This window comes from Nerophis ophidion, linkage group LG11 (assembly GCF_033978795.1).
Source record: "Nerophis ophidion isolate RoL-2023_Sa linkage group LG11, RoL_Noph_v1.0, whole genome shotgun sequence".
Lineage (NCBI taxonomy): Eukaryota > Metazoa > Chordata > Actinopteri > Syngnathiformes > Syngnathidae > Nerophis > Nerophis ophidion.
In genome coordinates this window covers 21,700,727-21,723,051 of record NC_084621.1, presented here as the reverse complement: position 1 = coordinate 21,723,051, position 22,325 = coordinate 21,700,727, and the positions used below count along the sequence as shown (strand labels likewise).

The 22,325-nt window shown below is 43.2% G+C and overlaps 1 protein-coding gene across 2 annotated transcripts in view; it reads right to left on the bottom strand.

Annotated features, from left to right (window-relative positions):
• The window catches only part of si:ch211-113g11.6 (uncharacterized protein LOC559008 homolog), a 50,710-nt gene that overhangs the window by 4,919 nt on the left and 23,466 nt on the right, over positions 1-22,325 (bottom strand). For both annotated transcript variants that reach the window (XM_061915377.1, XM_061915378.1), the window contains 3 exons: positions 8,143-8,258; positions 7,793-7,965; positions 5,219-5,274 (listed from right to left, as the gene is read on the bottom strand). In XM_061915377.1, coding sequence (XP_061771361.1) covers positions 5,219-5,274; positions 7,793-7,965; positions 8,143-8,258 — 345 coding nt within the window. The remainder of the gene's footprint in view (positions 1-5,218; positions 5,275-7,792; positions 7,966-8,142; positions 8,259-22,325) is intronic.

The following is a 22,325-nucleotide window of genomic DNA, read 5'->3' as shown; positions in this document are numbered from 1 at the left end:
TTTGAGCAGGGGTGACACATGGCGACTCAACCTACTCATTAGTTTTAATGAGGATGATAGCCTCATCGTGTTTGGTCCGCATAAGTTCTTCTTGCCCATACCAGTCCTTGGCATTTACCAACGATTCTGAGGGCAGTTCTAATTTGCTTCTTTTTGGTCTTGCTGACCTACCAAATGGGCTGCGGTTGAATAGTAGCTTTCTCATTACTTATCACCTGAAAAGAGGAACAACATTCTTTGCCTAGAGCTTAATCATGTTCTGCAAATTTGTAAAGACTTCATTAATTGCTTCGCCTACTCTGAACAGTCTTTACAGTGAAATTAATCTGCGTGATAAAAGACATTTAGCAAATAGTGTCATTGCCACAAAAATGCATTGTCTGTCAAACCCAGTGAGTTTAATGCATCATTACACAACAAGAGGACTAAATACCAATAAAATGTGATGTTACTCTGCACAATACAGACATAAGGTCGTGGTCAAAAGTTGACATACACTTGTAAAGGACATAATGCATACTTGCCAACCTCGAGACCTCCGATTTCGGGAGGTGGGGGTGGGGGGCGTGGTTAAGAGGGGAGGAGTATATTTACAGCTAGATTCACATACATACAGACAGACAGACATACACACATATATATATATATATATATATATATATATATATATATATATATCCATCCATTTTCTACCGCTTATTCCCTTCTGGGGTCGCGGGCGCCTATCTCAGCTAAAATCGGGCGGAAGGTGGCGTACACCCTGGACAAGTCGCCACCTCATCGCAGGGCCAACACAGATAGACAGACAACATTCACACTCACACTTGGGCCAATTTAGTGTTGCCAATCAACCTATCACCAGGTGCATGTCTTTGGAAGTGGGAGGAAGCTAGAGTACCCGGAGGGAACCCACGCATTCACGGGGAGAACATGCAAACTCCACACAGAAAGATCCCGAGCCTGGGATTGAACCCAGGACTGCAGGACCTTCGTATTGTGAGGCAGACGCACTAACCCCTCTCCCACCGTGAAGCATATATATATATATATATATATATATATATATATATATATATATATATATATATATATATATATTTATATATATATATATATATATATATACACATCTACATATACATATATATATATATACACATACATACATATATATATATCACTCAATCAATGATTATTTATATATCCCTAAATCACTAATGTCTCAAAGGGCTGCACTAGTGTCTCAAAGGGCTGCACGTCCCACTGGGTGTAAGTTTTCCTTGCCCTTATGTGGGCTCTACCGAGGATGTCGATGTGGTTTGTGCAGTCCAAAACGGCCTGATCTACATCCAAAATTGTCTGACGGTCTTAAGTGATCACGGAGTGTCCACGCTGTAAGCCAGCCATGAATTTTGCAGAAATGTCCGGTATTTTTGCCAAATGTTCCATTTCTACCAGGAACTTCTCCACGCCGCAGCCTGCTACAGCTAGCGTGCCCTGCCTGTCATTTGGACCGTCAGCTCCACAAGTGGTACCGGTATATTAATAAAACATAGCTGCTTACTGTTCTTTTTAGCATACCGGTATTCAATAGCTTGGACCTTAAATCCTACTGAATAGCTTTTAATCTTTTTCCCTTTATGCGGTTTCAAATTGTTGAAATAAGCCTCCTCCATTTTAAAAATGATGACAGGGTAAGTGTCACTCGTGACGTCACGAATTTGACCCGGCGGTAATAGTAAGCATGCGCTAATTATTTTGCGAAGCGAGTTTGACCCGGCAGTAATTCAAGGCAGGCGCATATTACATGCTCGGTGGCAATTCTAGGAAATACGGTATATATATATATATATATATATATATATATATATATATATATATATATATATATATATATATATATATATATATATATATATATATATATATATATATATATATATATATATATATATATATATGTATATATATATATATATAAATACTTGAATTTCAGTGTTAATTTCTTTACACATTTACACAGACAACACTCATCTACTCATTGTTGAGTAAAGGGTTAAATTGTCCATCCTTGTATTTCTAACCATATGCATGTACAGTAGATGGCAGTATTGTCCTGTTTAAGAGTGTCACAACATTGCGGTTTACGGCAGACGGACTGCTTTACGGTAGACGAAAATGGACTGCTGTTGTGTGTTCGTACCACGCTGGGAGGACGTTAATGAAACTGCCTAACAATAAACCCACACAAGAAACTAAGAACTCGCCCTCGATTATTCCACAGTTATAACGTCATTGGGCAGACATGCTGTTTATATTGTGGGAAACGTCACTCAGGTCCGCATGGAGCTGGAGGGGGCGTGGCGTGGCTTCCAGCGCCACCTTAATTTCGGGAGATTTTCAGGAGAAAATTTGTCGGAGGCGCTTGAATTTCCGGAGTCTCCCGGAAAATCCGGGAGGGTTGGCAAGTATGACATAATGTCATGGCTGTCTTGAGTTTCTAATCATTTCTACAACTCTTTTTGTGATGGAGTGATTTTAGCACATACTTGTTGGTCAGCAAAAAACATTGATGAAGTTTGGTTCTTTTATGAATTTATGATGGGTATACTGATAAATGTGAGCAAATCTGCTGCGTCAAAAGTAATACACACAGCAATGTTAATATTTGGTTACTGGATCTGCCTCCCAGGAGCCTTTTGGCCATGGAGACCAGCTGCTGGGTTTCTGCCACGCCGAAGTCCGTTTGGAGCAACTGGAGGAGATGCGGATGAAGAGACAGGGCTGCGGAGTTAGCACTGAGCGCCGGGACGGACAAGCTTCAGTGTCTTGGCTGAATGAGCGGGTATCAGACACCTCGGTCTCCTTAGACGCAGCCTCGCTCATCCATGCGGTCTGAAATTTAGTGGGCGGCCGAAAGTGGAGTTGGCTCTCTTATTTGCTTTGTTGGGTCTGCTCCTGTCTCTGGCCATGCTTCCTCCACTCCAGCAGACGATGGCATGGAACACTGCAGAGGCCACCACAGTGTATATGTTTATTTTACTTTTTATTTATAGCTGTATGTAGAAGTGGCTGGTTGCATCAGCTCTGATCTTTTAATATCTTTAATGTCCTTTGTGTTTTTTGATGTATCCCTAAGAGGGACGTGTGCTATGGCTATGAGTTGTTGTTTCCCTTGGCCTCAGTCTGGCCCCCTCCCCTCCCCATTGTTTACCTGTGTCTTACCTTTTTTGTGAAGTTTTTGCTGAAGTTGGCAGACCCGTCAGCCTCCTGTTCTGTCTCCCTGTAATGTTTGTCTGATCTTGAATGGGGTTGTCCTGAAAATGTTTATTTCCCCTCGGGGATTAATAAAGTGTTTCTGATTCTGACATGTCCCTTGGCAAGTTTCACTGCAATAAGGTGCTTTTGGTAGCTTCTGGTTGATTTTTTGACCACTCCTCTTGACAAAACTGGTGCAGTTCAGTTAAATTTTGTTGGTTTTCTGACACGGACTTGTTTCTTCAGCATTGTCCACATGTTTAGGTCAGGACTTTGGGAAGGCCATTCTAAATCCTTCATTCTAGCCTGATTTGACGTTTGTTTGGGGTCATTGTCCTGTTGGATCACCCAACTGCGCCCAAGACCCAACCTCTGGGCTGATGATTTTCGGTTGTCCTGCAGAATTGGGTAGTAATCATCCTTTTTCGTTGTCCAATTAACCAGTTCCATTGGCAGCAAAAGAGGCCCAGAGCATTATACTGTCAAAATGTGGACTGTGGTGTGGTTTGTTTTCCCAGAATGCAAAGGAAGGTGACGGGAAATGGCATGAAAGTAAAGACATATTTTAATTTATCTATGAAAAAAAAAGTGCAAACTGAAGGCGCGCACAAGGCGGAAAACAAACTTGGCTAAAAAACAAAAACTACCACAAAGGCAATACTATAGATAAGAAACAAAAGACTTGCTAAACGTGACATGAATAAACAAAACTTACTTGGAAGGAAATGAGCAGAGCGATAAGTAACCAGAGTGAACAGAGCATGGAGCAACAACAATGACGCCAGGCCGACTTCCTGGCAACTAAGAGCTTAAATGATAGTGACATGATTAACACAGGTGCAGTAGTCCTAAACAAATCAGGTGCGTGAGTACAGGTGGACTAATCGGTCGTCATGGTGACAAAACAATGAAACTAAAGAGTCTTAAACCAACAGAACATAACTAAACAAAACATGACCACAGAACATGACAAATACTACCACCACCATGCTTGACGGTAGGGATGGTGTTCCTGGGATTCAAGGTCTCACCTTTTTTCTTCCAAACATATTGCTGGGTATTATGGCCAAACGGCTCAATTTTTGTTTCATCTGACCACAGAACTTTCGTCCAGAAGGTCTTATCTTTGTCCATGTGATGTCAGACGAAGCAAAAAGTGAGCTGTTTGGCCAGCAATATGTTTGGAAATGAAAAGGTCAGGCATTTAATCCAAGGAAACATAACCAGATATTAAAATTTGTATATGTATACTTTTGACCCAGTATACACCTGTACTCATTTGGACTCAGGCACCTGATTTGTTTAGGACTCACGCACCTGTGTTAATCATGACACTATTATTTGAGCTTGTAGTTGCCAGGCAGTCGGTCTGGCGTCATTGTTGTTGTTCACTCTAGTCATGTATCGCTCTGCTCATTTCCTTCCAAGTTAGTTTTGTTTATTCATTTCCAGTCGACCCATAATAAATTCATAAAAGAACCAAACTTCATGAATGTTTTTTTGCGACCAACAAGTATGTGCTCCAATCACTCTCTCAAAAAATAAGCGTTCTGGAAATGATTGGAAACTCAAGACAGCCATGACATTATGTTCTTTACAAGTGTATGTCGACTTTTGACCACGACTGTATGCAGAAGTATTATGGAGCCTATGCATTGTGCCGGAGCTAAACGTGCAGTAAAACAACAGATGCCACAACTCATTACTACGACGGAGTCCGGACAGGACATGTGACCGCAGAGCTGCGGGACGTAGGGGTCATGTTAGAACCGGATGGCAATAGGAGGGTGATACTTGTCACCGTTATGGTTGGCTTTGGGGCTCTGAAGCTGGGTTAAGCCTCCATGTGAGAGACTATCAACCCGTGGGGTTTTTGGACTTTGCTCAATTAAGTGATACTCATCTCCTGGCTGTTGCTTTAATTATGATACAGAGTGGCAGAGAGCAGATAAGGGCTCACCAGCAGCTTCCCCGCAAACCGACGAGTTGGATTGGTCCAGATTCTGAACGAGCGTCCTGTTAGGAGAGAAGAAATGACAAGTCACTCCCAAACACCCCCTTCGGAAATGAATTAGGAGCCTGGAAGTGTACTCCGGCTATAAAACAAAAGCATGCAGACGCGATTATGCACACTTGTTCCGGAAGAGTACACTCTAAAAGTGCTGCCTTGTCCATATTAGACAAGGTCAACAGCAACTGAACACAAATATATCCTCTTTAAGGGAAACAAAAACAAGGGTTTACTGTTGAGTAAGCGAAAACGTTTTATGACCTTGGCTGTGGGACATTAAAGGCCTACTGAAATGAGATTTTCTTATTTAAACGGGGATAGCAGGTCCATTCTATGTGTCATACTTGATCATTTCGCGATATTGCCATACTTTTGCTGAAAGGATTTAGTAGAGAACATCGACGATAAAGTTTGCAACTTTTGGTCGCTAATAAAAAAGCCTTGCCTGCACTGGAAGTAGCAGACGATGTGCGCGTGACGTCACGGGTTGTGGAGCTCCTCACATCTGAACATTGTTTACAATCACGGCCACCAGCAGCGAGAGCGATTGGGACCGAGAAAATGACGATTTCCTCATTAATTTGAGCGAGGATGAAAGATTTGTGGATGAGGAAAGTGAGAGTGAAGGACTACAAAAAAAAAGAAAAAAGACTATACAGTGAGAGCGATTCAGATGTTATTAAACACATTTACTAGGATAATTCGGGAAAATCCCTTATCTGATTATTGTGTTACTAGTGTTTTAGTGAGATTATATGGTTGTGCTGTACAACCTGAAGGTCGGCTCCACACCTTTCTTCAGCACCAGTCGACGGGTGGTGGCGATGCCCATCTCTGCCCTTACAAGGGACCCTCTTCGAAACACGATCTTTCGAAATGATCACTGCATAATACACTACTTTGTGTGTGTGGTCCAATCCAATAGCAATAGTGTGCGGCAAGAAAGTGACGTAAACCTGGAACTTTTGTCAACAGAATTTGGCACAGCGGGGGGAAAAAAAGCCAGAGGGGTGTGGCCACGGGTGTGGTGACCGCCAGTGTCTCCGAGGGAAACCCCGCTTCTTGACGAGGCGAAGGCGGCCAGCGGGGACGGGCTGAGATTCCCCCCCCCCAACGGTGGAAGCATCTGACTGTGGGGGGCGGCCGGTGGGAGGACGCAAGAGAGTCCGCAGCTGCCTCTTTGACAGGCGCAGGAGGAACGACGCAAGCTCTCCGCTCATGTCTATGGTAAGAGCCGACTTATTTCCAACATTTTCTCACCGAAACCTGCCGGTTGACATGTGGTAGGGAACTGTGTTCGCTTGACCGCTCTGTTCCATAGTAAAGCTTCACCGTCATCTTTCGGGAATGTAAACAATGAAACACCGGCTGTGTTTGTGTTGCAAACAGCCGGCCGCAATACACCGCTTCCCACCTACAGCTTTCTTCTTTGATGTCTCCATTGTTCATTGAACAAATTGCAAAAGATTCAGCAACACAGATGTCCAGAATACTGTGGAATTTTGCGATGAAAACAGATGACTTAATAACTGGGAACAATGCTGGAACAAGATGTCCTCTACAATGCGTGACGTTTTAGCATGGTACTTCTGCGCGAAATTTAAAATTGCAATTTGGTAAACTAAACTGGCCGTATTGGCATGTGTTGCAATGTTAATATTTCATCATTGATGTGTCTCTGAGGGAAAACCACGTTTCTCGACGAGGCGAAAGCGGCCGGGCTGAGATTTTTTTTTTCCCTCCTCAACGGTGGAAGCACCCGACTGTCGGGAGCAGCCGGTGGGAGGAGGCAAGAGAGTCCGCAGCTGCCTCTTTGACAGGCGCAGGAGGAACGACGCAAGCTCTCCGCTCATGTCAATGGTGAGAGCCGACTTATTACCAACATTTTCTCACCGAAACATGCCGGTTGACATGTGGTAGGGAACTATGTTCGCTTGATCGCTCTGTTCCATAGTAAACCTTCACCGTCATCTTTCGGGAATGTAAACAATGAAACACCGGCTGTATTTGTGTTGCAAACAGCCGGCCGCAATACACCGCTTTCCACCTACAGCTTTCTTCTTTGATGTCTCCATTGTTCATTGAACAAATTGCAAAAGATTCAGCAACACAGATGTCCAGAATACTGTGGAATTTTGCGATGAAAACAGATGACTTAAGAGCTGGGAACGATGTTGGAACAAGATGTCCTCTACAATGCGCGACGTTTTAGCATGATACTTCCGCGCTAAATTTAAAATCGCAATTTAGTAAACTAAACCGACCGTATTGGCATGTGTTGCAATGTTAAGAATTCAGCATTGATATATAAACTATCAGACTGCGTGGTCGGTAGTAGTGGGTTTCAGTAGGCCTTTAAGGGAAACAAAACAAGGGTTTACTGTTTAGTAAGCGAAAACGTTTTATGACCTTGGCTGTTGGACATTAAAAATGGATGACGTGAACTACAGCTGCTGTCCGTTGCTTGGAAAAGCAAATAGGCAAAAATCGGTAGCACCACCTAGTGGTAGTGTGACGGCGTACCCAGTCGTGAAGTTGTAGCCTGCCGGGATGGCGATGCACCGCCTCCTGTTCTTGTCCCACCCGCAATACGGGTCCCTGGAGAGGATGCACTCCCTGCACGTGTCGCCATAGCGACCGCAGTCGGCCAGGGGCAGCCGCTGGACCTCCATCGCCGTGGCAACGTACAAGTGTCCCTAGGGCATAACGACAGGAGACGAGCCAGTCACCAAAAAGAGCTGCGTTTCTGAGCTGACCTAATAAAAGGTTAGTCAAATCTATATTTGCATACTTAATTAGACCTCATCTGTCTCCAGGTGCACATCAATTATTGAGAGGTGATTAAAGGACATTTCTATCAATACTCTGCATACCTTTTGGGGGTCAATGGCCATGTTCAGGACGGGCCCCTCATTACGAAACATGGAGTACTGGGAGATGATGAAGACACCCTCGCTGCTGTGGAGAACTTTGTGGACTTTTCCTTGTTCTGTTGGGAAACAGAGTAAACTGAAGAGACAATAGTACGTACTCTGAGCGACTGACAGTCCAATTAGGCACTAAATAATGTGTGCAAAAGTAAGAAGTACTAAAACCTAAAGCCAGTGAAGTTGTCACATTGTGTAAATGGTAAATAAAAACTGAATACAATGATTTGCAAATCCTTTTCAACCTATATCCAGTTGAATAAACTGCAAAGACCAGATATTTAACGTTCGAACTGGAAAACGTTAATTTTTACAATTATTTTGCGACATGTTTAAAAAAAAAAGCTGGTACGAGTGGCAAAAAAGACTGAAAAAGTTGAGGAATGCTCATCAAATACTTGTTTGGAACATCCCACAGGTGAACAGGCTAATTGGGAACAGGTGGGTGCCATGATTGGGTGTAAAAGCAGCTTCCGTGAAATGCTCAGTCATTCACAAACAAGGAGGGGGGGAGGGTCCCCACTTTGTCAACAAATGCCTGAGCAAATTGTATAAGAAGAATGTTTTTCAACGAGCTATTGCAAGGCATTTAGGGATTTCACCATGTACGGTCCGTAATATCAAAAGGTTCAGAGAATCTGGAGAAATCACTGCACGTAAGCCATGACAATACGGACTTTGGATCCCTCAGGTGGTACTGCATCAAAAAGCGACATCAGTGTGTAAAGCATATCACCACATAGGCACACGTCAGAAAACCACTGTCAGTAACTACAGTTGGTCGCTACATCTGTAAGTGAAAGTTAAAACTTTCCAATGCGAAGCGAAAACCATTTATCAACAACACCCAGAAACGGCGCAGGCTTTGCTAGGCTCCAGCTCATCAAGATGCAAAGTGGAGTAGTGCTGTGTGGTCTGACGAGTCCACATTTCAAATGTTTTTTTGGAAACTGTGGACGTTGTGTCCTCAGGAACAAGAGGAAAAGAACTATCCGGATTGTTGTATGCGTAAAGTTGAAAAGCCAGCATCTGTGATGGTATGGTGCTGTATTAGTGCAAGGCATGGGTAAATTACACGTCTGTGAAGGCACCTTTAATGCTGAAAGGTACATACAATTTCAGAGCAACATATGTTGCCATCCAAGCAACGTTATCATGGACGCCCCTGCTTATTTCAGCAAGACAATGCCAAGCCACGTGTTATAACAGCGTGGCATCATAGTAAAAGAGTGCGGGTACTAGACTGGCCTGCCTGTAGTCCAGACCTGTCTCCCATTGAAAATGTGTGGTGCATTATGAAGCGTAAATGGAGACCCCGGACAGTTGAAGAACTTAAGCTGTACATCAGGCGAGAATGGGAAAGAATTCCACCTGAAAAGCTTCAAAAATGTGTCTCTTAAGTTACTAATTCAACATTTCTTGACTGATTTAAACAATTCCGACACCAACCAATACAGCTCATTCAGGACATTCATGCTCCTAATCATTTAAAAGAAAAACAATCCCGCTTTTCCCCAAATTTCCAGGATGTACCCATTGAAATGAATGGGACATGTTTCCAAGTTGCACAATCCCCCCATTTTTCAACCTATTTAAACCATTCCAACATCGACACAATCCACTCACACTGGAGATTCAAACTAACACTTTCCCAAGTTCCAAAACCAAATGACCCGGTTTCCCGGGAAATTCAAACTCTTCAACATTCCAACATGCAAACTGTTCTTTCATTCATTCTACATTCTGTCAGCATTTCACTTTCATTTCAGCAGTGGAGCATTCACACGTAATTCCTTCAGGAATTGCCTCTTCTAGTTTATATTGTATTGGTCTTTTGGGCAAAGGTTACTCTTCAAATGTTTTTTTTGTCTGATTAATACCGCCTTACCCAATGTTTAATCAAGACATTCCAGTTTTATCTAATAGTGCCATCAGATAAAGTGTGTTTTTGCGCATACCCCTCCCTTTTCTCCCCCCTGCTGTGGATGTTTCGCCGCAACCCCTCCTCTTCCTTCTCTCATTCCCAAAAGAAATATAAAGATCTGCTTTTTTGTCTCTGGTCATCCCCTACTTCTCTTATCTGTCAGCGGCGTAAACCTTCTCCCCTGTAATCTGATGTTATTTGAGATCAGAGCTTAGCTTTATCTGGTCATTTTTTTATCGAATACAAAAAAATACAAGCACTAGCAAACACCAAAGCAAATCAATTTAATTCGTTATGGTAGCAGGGTTTGTAGCCCGGAAGAGTTAGCGCTGCATGGGATTCTGGGTATTTGTTATGTTGTGTTACAGTAAGGATGTTCTCCTGAAATGTGTTTATCATTCTTGTTTGATGTGGGTTCACAGTGTGGCACATATTTGTAACAGTGTTAAAGTTGTTTGTACGGCCACCGTCAGTGTGACCTGTATGGCTGTTGACCAAGTATGTCTTGCAGTCACTACTATATGTCCGTTAAAGCCATACACATTACGTGTTTAAGTTGGCACGCTGATGGTTCGGTGAATGAGCGAACGCTGAGGGCGACAAAGCGCTGTTACGGTACGCCCGGGCAAACATTGGGTCAATCCTACGAGAGGGTCACTAAAAGTCTCGCGGTAAAATCAATAGGATCGGTAAGTATGTTGTTAGGGCGGGATAGCCATTCATAGAAGGTGAACCCACTCTGCACCAAGTTCCTGCATCCAGTGGCCCCCCGGTAAAGTGAATGTGAGACCCCCGATCCCAACAATTCAGAAAAAACCTGTAAAATAATGGTATTTTTCTGTGGAACTGCCAGGATTGTCACTTCAATAAAGGTGGTTGATGGTAATAATTTGGAAAAACTCTGTAGAATAAAAGGCATTTTTCTGCAGAACTGTTTGCATCGTCACTTTAGTAAAGGTGGTTACTCTTAATTTATTAAAAATCTGTAAAATTACGATATTTCTCCGCAAAACGTTTCATGAAAATGTCTGTAAATATAATGTTTTTGACCGTTATTTGGTCTACAATGTTTTACTTTAATTTTATGGTTTTCGTTTGGCAGCTATGGTAGATGACCGTTTTTTTACCTAATTTTTTTTTACAGTGAGCAGTTGTTGACCAACACTGGAGGATTTTTTTCTCTTGTTTGTCGGTCGTTACATTGGTCGCCAAACCGTTTGTGCGTAGCTGTGCCAGTTTGCCCGTATCTCCCAAACGTGCCGAGTTTATTGTAGATGCAACAACAGCGGCTGCAAAAATTGTGTGGATCAGTTTTGCATGCTATCAAGTTTACATGTACAAACCTCAAACCCGGTGAAGTTGTCAGGTTGTGTAAATGGTAAATAAAAAGAGAATTCAATGATTTAAGCCTTTTCTCTCTGGGGCTCATCGAGGGTGGACGCTCCCCTTTCCTCTCCTGCTTGCTACTTTGTCTTGTCTTAACTTAACTCTTGTTGCCTCTTTTTGCACTGCTCTCAAAATCTAAACATTGGAACTATTTAACTGGCCTCAACAAAATTTACAATATCTTGGGTTTGGGGGAACCTGCCGGTCGTGACGGAGCGGTTGTTGCTGGACACACCACGGACTCTTGGGAGAAGGAGTGCCGCATGCCTAGTGACCCTTTCAGTCGAGGACGTGAAGATATCTACCTAATCGGAAATATGACAACAGGACATCTGTTGATTGGAGTAAGCGTTGCTCTGGTTTGTCGACAAATTGGAAGTTGCTGGCAGTCTTCAAAGTACCCCGAAGCTGCTGCAAATGATTGGAGGATGCGGGAAGAACTGTGGACACTCTTGTGACTTTTGATCACATCGGACTGTCTGCCCCGTAGGATTTTTCAGGACCAGTCATGGACAATCTAGAGTGAATAGCAAGTTTCATTTTCACTTGCATACAAAACATTCTAACTTGGATTGTTTCCCTGGCGCCGAGACTCTCCTGAAGGACAGTGCAGCGAAGACAAGAAAAACTCCCTTCGTGTCTCTCATGGACACACACCTGTTGTTGACTTTGGACTTGTGATTGCACACGATCAAGGCCGCGGAACAGAGACACTGCAGTCTTACAGTACATACTGTGCTGGCCTTGGCCTGTGGACCTGCAGCGAAGAGGGGTGTGGCAGAACCGGCTTCAAGATTAGCAACAGATGCGTAGATGACACAGCTGAGAGTGTTTGTCTAATCACCTGTCGTTCTGTTAAAAGGCAGCAGTTGGGAAGGAGAGGAGGAGTTGTTGATGGCGGTTGGCGAAGCACGAGGGGAGGGAGAGCAAGACAGACTACTCTTAGGGAAACCATTCATGTGCTCGATCGAGGAAAGACAATTGCTGGAAAGCACTGTGGGGAGGCGGACGGGCCAACGGCGGGGCAGAACACGCTTTGGCCCTGCTCAAGATGGCGGCCAGGAGGCGGAGAATGCGGCGGAACGAAGAGGCGGGGCGTGCTGGGAGCGACGCCGCAGCAATCGAGATCAGGTGCGTGGCTCACAATCTGCCTATCTCCTCGCAGTGTATAAAAGGGGAGAAGGACGGAAGATCAAGAGGGAAGAGCTGGAGGGTCCGCAGCACTGCAGGAGAATGAGCAACGAACGATCCGAGGATGATCCCCAGATGAGGACGACGACAACGGCAGCTGAAAAGTCGACCGGAACGAGCAGCGGAGAAGGATCTGAAAAGCGACCCGATCGACATCAAAGCTCTGTTATTGAAAAATAAAGAGTCGAACCTGCTCGACAAGATGTCCTTCCTGGGTGGTCCACGCAACTCACACTATGACGGCAAGAGTCATTCACAAGCACATAAAGACTTGGCACGATCTGGCGTTTATTGTAAAATAAACATTATTGTTGACCCTGAAAAGGAGGCATGATGTCGGTGACTGGTGACCCAAAGAACCCGGAAGGAAGAGACTTCCACACATGCATCCAAAAAATATACGCCACACATACACCGCCCCCCTCCAACCAAACGCCCTCAAATCCCATAGGGGTGATAAAAGGATGGTCAGCGCCTGAGAGCTGCGGCCCACCACCATGACCCCGCACTCCCCTCCCCTCTGTTGCTATATATCTGGAGATGTACGTTGTAATATGTATATGTGCTTTGCTATGGAGGTTTTTTTTCCCACTCCAGACTGGACCCCCTTAGGAGCCCAGTCTAGATTGTATTTTTTTACTCATCCTTCCCCAGCGTTTTACCTTTTCCCCCCATCTTCTACGGGGGGCCTTGAGGCAACCCATCAGCGTCCATGTTCTGTAACCCTGTACACTGTTTGTTTGTCTCATCTTGAACGGGTTTGTGCTGAAAACAAAGTTTTGTTGTGCTTGTGCAATGACAATAAAGACCTATCTATCTATCTTTTCAACTTATATCCACTTGAATAGACTACAAAGACAAGATATTCAATGTTCACACTGAGAAACTTAATTTTTTTGTGGGAAATAATCATTAAGCTAAAATTTCATGTCAGCAACACATTGCAAAAAAGTTGTCACAGGGGCATTTTTACCACTGTGTTACATGGCCTTTCCTTTTAAAGACCTACTGAAACCCACTACTACCGACCACGCACGCAGTCTGATAGTTTATATATCAATGATGAAATCTTAACATTGCAACACATGCCAATACGGCCGGTTTAGTTTACTAAATTACAATTTAAAATTTCCTGTTGAAAACGTCGTGGAATGATGACGCGTGTTTGTGACGTTATTGGTTGTAGCGGACAACTTACGGCTAAAAGTCGTCTCTTTTCATCGCGCAATTACACATTATTTTGGACATCTGTGTTGCTGAATCTTTTGCAATTTGTTCAATTAATAATGGAGATGTCAAAGAAGAATGCTGTTGGTGGAAAGCCGTGGATTGCAGCTGCCTTTAGCACCGAAACACAGCCGGCATTTCTTTGTTTGTTGTGAAGCTTTAACACAGAGCGTTCAAACGAATATGTTTCTCTACGTCAACCAGCAAGTTTTTGGATGGGAATATTGTGATATTAAGTCGGCTCTTACCGGAGACTTCAATCAATCAATCAATGTTTACTTATATAGCCCTAAATCACTAGTGTCTCAAAGGGCTGCACAAGCCACTACGACATCCTAGGTAGGCCCACATAAGGGCAAGGAAAACTCACACCCAGTGAGACGTCGGTGACAATGATGACTATGAGAACCTTGGAGAGGAGGAAAGCAATGCATGTCGAGCGGGTCTAACATGATACTGTGATGTCGAGCGGGTCTAACATGATACTGTGAAAGTTCAATCCATAATGGATCCAACACAGTCGCGAGAGTCCAGTCCAGAGCGGATCCAACACAGCAGCGAGAGTCTCGTTCACAGCGGAGCCAGCAGGAAAACATCCCAAGGGGAGGCGGATCAGCAGCGCAGAGATGTCCCCAGCCGATACACAGGCAAGCAGTACATGGCCACCGGATCGGACCGGACCCCCTCCACAAGGGAAAGTGGGACATAGGAGAAAAAAAAAGAAACGGCAGATCAACTGGTCTAAAAAAGGGAGTCTATTTAAAGGCTACAGTATACAAATGAGTTTTAAGGTGAGACTTAAATGCTTCTACTGAGGTGGCATCTCGAACATTTACCGGGAGGGCATTCCAGAGTACTGGAGCCCGAAATGAAAACGCTCTATAGCCCGCAGACTTTTTTGGGGCTTTGGGAATCACTAATAAGCCGGAGTCCTTTGAACGCAGATTTCTTGCCGGGACATATGGTACAATACAATCGGCAAGATAGGATGGAGCTAGACCGTGTAGTATTTTATACGTAAGTAGTAAAACCTTAAAGTCACATCTTAAGTGCACAGGAAGCCAGTGCAGATGAGCCAGTATAGGTGTACATATATATGTATATAAAGGTATATACAGTATAGGTGTAATATGATCAAACTTTCTTGTTCTTGTCAAAAGTCTAGCAGCCGCATTTTGTACCAACTGTAATCTTTTAATGCTAGACATAGGGAGACCCGAAAATAATACGTTACAGTAGTCGAGGCGAGACGTAACAAACGCATGGATAATGATCTCAGCGTCTTTAGTGGGCAAAATGGAGCGAATTTTAGCGATATTACGGAGATGAAAGAAGGCCGTTTTAGTAACGCTTTCAATGTGTGCCTCAAAGGAGAGAGTTGGGTCGAAGATAATACCCAGATTCTTTACCGAGTCGCCTTGTTTAATTTTTTGGTTGTAAAATATTAAAGTTGTATTATTAAATAGAGGTCGGTGTCTAGCAGGACCGATAATCAGCATTTCCGTTTTTTTGGCGTTGAGTTGCAAAAAGTTAGCGGACATCCATTGTTTAATTTCATTAAGACACGCCTCCAGCTGACTACAATCCGGCGTGTTGGTCAGCTTTAGGGGCACGTAGAGTTGGGTGTCATCAGCATAACCGTGAAAGCTAACACCATATTTGCGTATGATGTCACCTAGCGGCAGCATGTAGATGCTGAAGAGTGCAGGGCCAAGGACCGAACCCTGGAGAACTCCATACGTTACCTTAACGTAGTCCGAAGTCACATTGTTATGGGAGACGCACTGCATCCTATCAGTAAGATAAGAGTTAAACCAAGACAGGGCTAAGTCTGGCATACCATTTCATGTTTTGACACGTTCTAATAAAATATCATGATCGACGGTATCGAAAGCAGCGCTAAGATCGAGGAGCAGCAACATAGATGACGCATCAGAATCCATCGTTAACAATAGATCATTAGTCATTTTTGCGAGGGCTGTCTCCGTGGAGTGATTTGCCCTGAAATCGGATTGAAAGGTTTCACAAAGATTGTTAGAGACTTGAGTGGATTACGCGACCTCATCCTGCAGCTCAAAAAGGCAGCTGTGATCTTGGCTCCTCTCAGAGACACTGGCGTTCACCGCAGCCATCCGACTTTCAGGTATGACTTTATAAACTCACTAAAATACTATTAACACAATAAGCAGATAAGGGATTTTCCACAACTATCCTAGTAAATGTGTCTAATTACATCTGAAACTCTCCCACTGCCGCCGCCTGGAGCAGTCGCTTTTTTTTTTCTTTTTAGTGCTTCATTCTAACTTTCCTTCATTTTTCATCCTCGCTCAAATTATTGGGGAAATCGTCGCTTTCTCGGTCCGAATTGCTCTTACTGCTGGTGGCTCACATTATAAACAATGTGAGGAGCCCTCACACCGGTGACGTCACGTGCACATCGTCTGCTACTTCCGCTATAGGCAAGGCTTTTTTTATTAGCGACCAAAAGTTGCGAACTTGATCGTTGATGTTCTCTACAAAATCCTTTCAGCAAATCGCGAAATGATCAAGTATGACACATAGAATGGACCTGCTATCCCCGTTTAAATAAGAAAATCCCATTTCAGTAGGCCTTTAACAACACTAAGTAAAGGTTTTGGAACTGAGGAGACACATTTTTGAAGCTTTTCAGGTGGAATTCTTTCCCATTCTTGCTTGAGGTACAGTTTACATTGTTCAACGGTCCAGTCATTGACTTTTTCGATGAGATCTAAAATTGCTATACAGGCGGTTGTTTTATCCTGGCCATCAGGACCTGAGTAACCTTGCCGTCACAACGGTGGAGGTCCAAATCAGCTATGACCTTTAGAAAATCGGTTCACACATCGTGAGAGGAAAATAGCCACTTAATCCTACGATGTGTAAAGGACACATTAACCAAAGATCCCAGCAAACCGTAAAGAAAGCAAAGACAGAGGGTCTGATATACTAAAAGGTAAAACTCAGTGCGTGAATGAGTGAATGTGACGTTTAACATAAAACTATTTGGATATTTTGCAGTTATAGTAAGGCGCTATACAAATACTGATCATTTGCGTGTAAACTTGGTAGCACGCAAAACTGATACACGAAAATTTGAGTAGAATAAAGAGCAATCCATTTAATGTGTTTTGTCTTCAGGTCTGTGGAGAATATAGGCATTTTATCAGAGGAGATGCAAACACAAAACCCAAAGTCAGTGAAGTTGTCACGTTGTGTAAATGGTAAATAAAAACCGAATACAATGATTTGCAAATCCTTTTCAACTTATATTCAATTGAATAGACTGCAAAGACAATATATTTAACATTCAAACTGAGAAACTTTTGTTATTCTTTGCAAATATTAGCTCATTTGGAATTTGATACCTGCAACATGTTTCAAAAAAGCTGGCAAAAAAGACTGAGGAAGTTGAGGAATGCTCATCAAACGCTTATTCGGAACATCCCACAGGTGAACGGGCTGATTGGGAACAGGCGGGTGCCATGATTGAGTGTAAAAGCAGCTTCAGTGAAATGCTCAGTCATTCACAAACAAGGATAGGGCGAGGGTCACCACTTTGTCAACAAATGCCTGAGCAAATTGTTTAGGAAGAACATTTCTCAATGAGCTATTAGCAAGGAATTTAGGGATTTCTCTATCTATTGCTCACTATTATGTTAGATCCACTATGGATTGGAATCTCACTATAATCTTAGATCCACAATGGACTGGACTCTCACTATTATGTCAGATCCACTATGGACTAGACTCTTACTATTATGTTAGATCCACAATGGACTGGACTCTCATTATAATCTTAGATCCACTATGGACTGGACTCTTACTATTATGTCCGACGCACTATGGACTGGACTCTTACTATTATGTTAGATCCACAATGGACTGGACTCTCACAATATTATGTTGGATCCACTATGGACTGGACTCTCATTATTATGTTAGATCCACTATGGACTGGGGTCCCACTATTATGTTAGATCCACTATGGACTGGACTCTCACTATTATGTTAGATCCACTATGGACTGGACTCTCACTATTATGTTAGATCCACTATGGACTAGACTCTCACTATAATGTTAGATCCACTATGGACTGGACTCTCACTATTATGTTAGATCCACTATGGACTGGACTCACGATATTATGTTAGATCCACTATGGACTGGACTCTTACTATTATGTTAGATCCACTATGAACTGGAATCTCACTATAATCTTAGATCCACAATGGACTGGACTCTCACTATTATGTCAGATCCACTATGGACTGGACTCTTACTATTATGTTAGATCCACAATGGACTGGACTCTCACAATATTATGTTGGATCCACTATGGACTGGACTCTCATTATTATGTTAGATCCACTATGGACTGGGGTCTCACTATTAGGTTAGATCCACTATGGACTGGACTCTCACTATTATGTTAGATCCACTATGGACTGGACTCTCACTATAATGTTAGATCCACTATGGACTGGACTCTCACTATAATGTTAGATCCACTATGGACTGGACTCTCACTATTATGTTGGATCCACTATGGACTGGACTCTCACTATTATGTTAGATCCACTATGGACTGGACTCACAATATTATGTTAGATCCACTATGGACTGGACTCTCTCTATTATGTTAGATCCACTATGGACTGGACTCTCTCTGTTATGTTAGATCCACTATGGATTGGACTCTCACTGTTAGGTTAGATCCACTATGGACTGAATTCTCACTATTATGTTAGATCCACTATGGACTGGACTCTCACTATTATGTTAGATCCACTATGGACTGGACTCTCGTCGTCATGTTAGATTCACAATGGACTGGACTCTCACAATATTATGTTAGATTCACTATGGACTGGACTCTCACAATTATGTTAGATCCAATATGGACTGGACTCTCACTATTATTTTAGATCTACTATGGACTGGACTCTCACTATTATGTTAGATCCACAATGGACTGGACTCTCATTATTATGTTAGATCCACAATGGACTGGACTCTCACTATAATCTTAGATCCACTATGGACTGGACTCTGATTATCATGTTAGATTCACAATGGACTGGAATCTCACAATATTATGTTGGATCCACTATGGACTGGACTCTCACAATATTATGTTGGATCCACTATGGACTGGACTCTCACTATTATGTTAGATCCACTATGGACTGGACTCTCACTATTATGTTAGATCCACTATGGACTGGACTCTCACTATAATGTTAGATCCACTATGGACTGGACTCTCTCTATTATGTTAGATCCACTATGGACTGGACTCTCTCTATTATGTTAGATCCACTATGGACTGGACTCTCACAATATTATGTCAGATCCACTATGGACTGGACTCTCTCTATTATGTTAGATCCACCATGGACTGGACTCTCGTTATCATGTTAGATTCACAATGGACTGGAGTCTCACAATATTATGTTAGATTCACTATGGACTGGACTCTCACAATTATGTTAGATCCACTATGGACTGGACTCTCACTATTATTTTAGATCTACTATGGACTGGACTCTCATATTATTTTAGATCTACAATGGACTGGACTCTCACTATTATGTTAGATCCACTATGGACTGGGCTCTCACTATTATGTTAGATCCACTATGGACTGGACTTTCACAATATTATACTAGACCCACTCGACGTCCATTGCATCCGGTCTCCCCTAGACGGGGGGAGTCGGCCGACATTTGCGGTGCGCTCCAAGGTTTCTCATAGTCATCCCACTGAGTTGTGAGTTTTTCCTTGCCCTTATGTGGGCTCTGAACCGAGGAGGTCGTTGTGGCTTGTGCAGCCCTTTGAGACACTTGTGGTTTAGGGCTATATAAGTAAACATTGACTGATTGATTAATTGAGGTAAGTGCAGAGTTTAGGGCAATAACAAGAGTTGAAGCCAGTGGTGACCTGGGTGGGATGAGTCCCTGAGGATGTGGTTTGCTCTTTTACAAATCATACACCCTTTTTTATAATGTTTTGTAAATAAAGAAAGATGATGGTGAACATGTGTTCTCAACGGATATCATGTTTTGCAGGGTGGGAATATTGCCGTAGTCCATCATGTGCTGTACTTTGTGGCGAAGACGGCTTTAATCACTCCCTGAGGCGGCACTGTTCTTACTTTAGTTGGCCTCCTTTCTTCCCGTTGAGCTTCAAGCCTTCTTTTCTTCCTTCAGTCAGAGATAAAATGTCACAGTTTTATTTTACGAGTGCATTCTATTTCCGGCTCTCTTATCAAGACAGCGGATGGGCCCCCGTGATTGCAGAGCGACACTGAGGTGAGAACGGGCGACAATGCAGAACTTCAGGTGCCGAGTGTGCACATTCTCTGACTGTGACAGCGTCTTTTTTTAAACGCTTCTGCTTTGTACGCCAAAAATATCGATCGGATTTGGCTCCTGTCCTTCCAGCAGCGAGGTCCTTGCATGTCACTTCAATGACACAAACTGAAAAGTGCTGCTGATTCTGCTTGAGAAAAGGTGGCATTCGTTGATGGCATTATATTGCTGAAATAAGCAGGGGCGTCCATGATAAAGTCGCTTGGATGGCTCTTAAAACCTGCATGTACCTTTCAGCATTAATGCTGCCTTCACAGATGTGTAAGTTACCCATGCCTTGGGTACTAATACACCCCCATACCATCACACATGCTGGATCTTCAACTTTCCGCCTATGGTTCTTTTCCTCTTTGTTCCGGACGACACAACTAACCAGACCACAGAACACTTTTCCTCTTTACATCAGTCCATCTTAGATGAGCTTGGGTCTGGCGAAGCCGGCGGCATTTCTGGGTGTTGTTGATAAATGGCTTTGATGTTGTGATTCGATTCCCGGATCACATCTTTTGTCTATATTTGAGTCCTTGTTTGTGTTTTATTATTAATTTTAGAATCTTCCTGTTCCGAGTTTTGCACTTCCTGTTTTTTCTCGTTGCCATGGTTTCTCATTTGTTCCACCTGCTATGTTTTTCGACGCACACCTGACGGCAAATTGTCCACTTTAGTATTTAAGACTGTTTTCTACCTCAGTTCTATCTTGGCTCATGGTTTGCTACGCACAACTGTCACGTTTGGTTTCCCCTGCTTTGTCGGTTCTGTGCTAAGTTACGCCTTAGCTTCTGTGCGCTTGACATGCGCTTCGGTGGCACTTACTTGGACTCTAGTGCTAGCTATTAGCTTTAGCTTTTTGTGCGCTCCGGCACGCCTTTACTTTGCTCTTTGTATAAGTGTTCTTTTATTTGTGTATAATAAATCAGATTCATACCTGCAATCCTGCCAGTCTGGTCCCACTGCATCCTGAGGTGATATCTCCGCGCATCACTATGCGCTTTGAATGTGACATTTGACTTTGCATAGTACAGTTTTAACTTGCACTTACAGATGTAGCGACCAACTATGGTTACTGACAGTAGTTTTTGAAGTGTTCCTGAGACCATCTGGTGATATCCTTTACACACTTATGTCACTTTTTGATGCAGTACCGCCTGAGGGATCCAAGATCCGTAATATCACCGCTTACATGCAGTTATTTCTCCAGATTTTCTGAACCTTTTGATGATATTACAGACTGTAAATGGTGAACTCCCTAAGTTCCTTGCAATAAATGTTCTTAAACTGTTGGACAATTTGCTAAGGCATTTGTTGACAAAGTGGTGACCCTCGCCCCGTCCTTGTTTGTGAGCGACTAAGCATTTCACGGAAGCTGCTTTTATACCCAATCTTGGCACCCACCTGTTCCCAATCAACCCATCCACCTGTGGGATGTTCCAAATAAGTGTTTTGATGAGCGTTCCTCAACTTTCTCAGTCTTTTTTTGCCACTTGTGCCAGCTTTTTTGAAACATGTTGCAGACATCAAATTCCAAATTAGCCTTCACCTCAAGGACTGTCAGCGAGCTGAGCTGCCGCTTATGTTACTAGAGCGTCAACGGGCTCATAGTGATGTTACTAGTTGTTGACTCCTTGTATTCTGTTTTTATTTACCTTTTACACAACGTGACAACTTCACTGCTTTTGGGTTTTGTACAAAGTTGCTTGATTCTGCTGCACCATCCTCAGAGAAGGGAACATTCTAGATCCGCTGCGGAAGAAGCGGTGATGTCACCAATACTCTAGTCGTCTGACAGGAATGAGTTAAGAGTTAGGAAGGAGACCAGAGTGCTCTCAGTAGTAATATGTTTCATCTATTAAGTGGGGCTGCAGGGGATTGAGAGGGGTCATCCATAGGTCAAGGAGTGTGGCTAATACATCACCTATTCGGGGGGGATGTTCTGACACGTCATGATTTATTACGTCTATGTCACGAGTGGGGGAAGAGTGGATGGTGAGATCGACAGGCGGATCGGTGC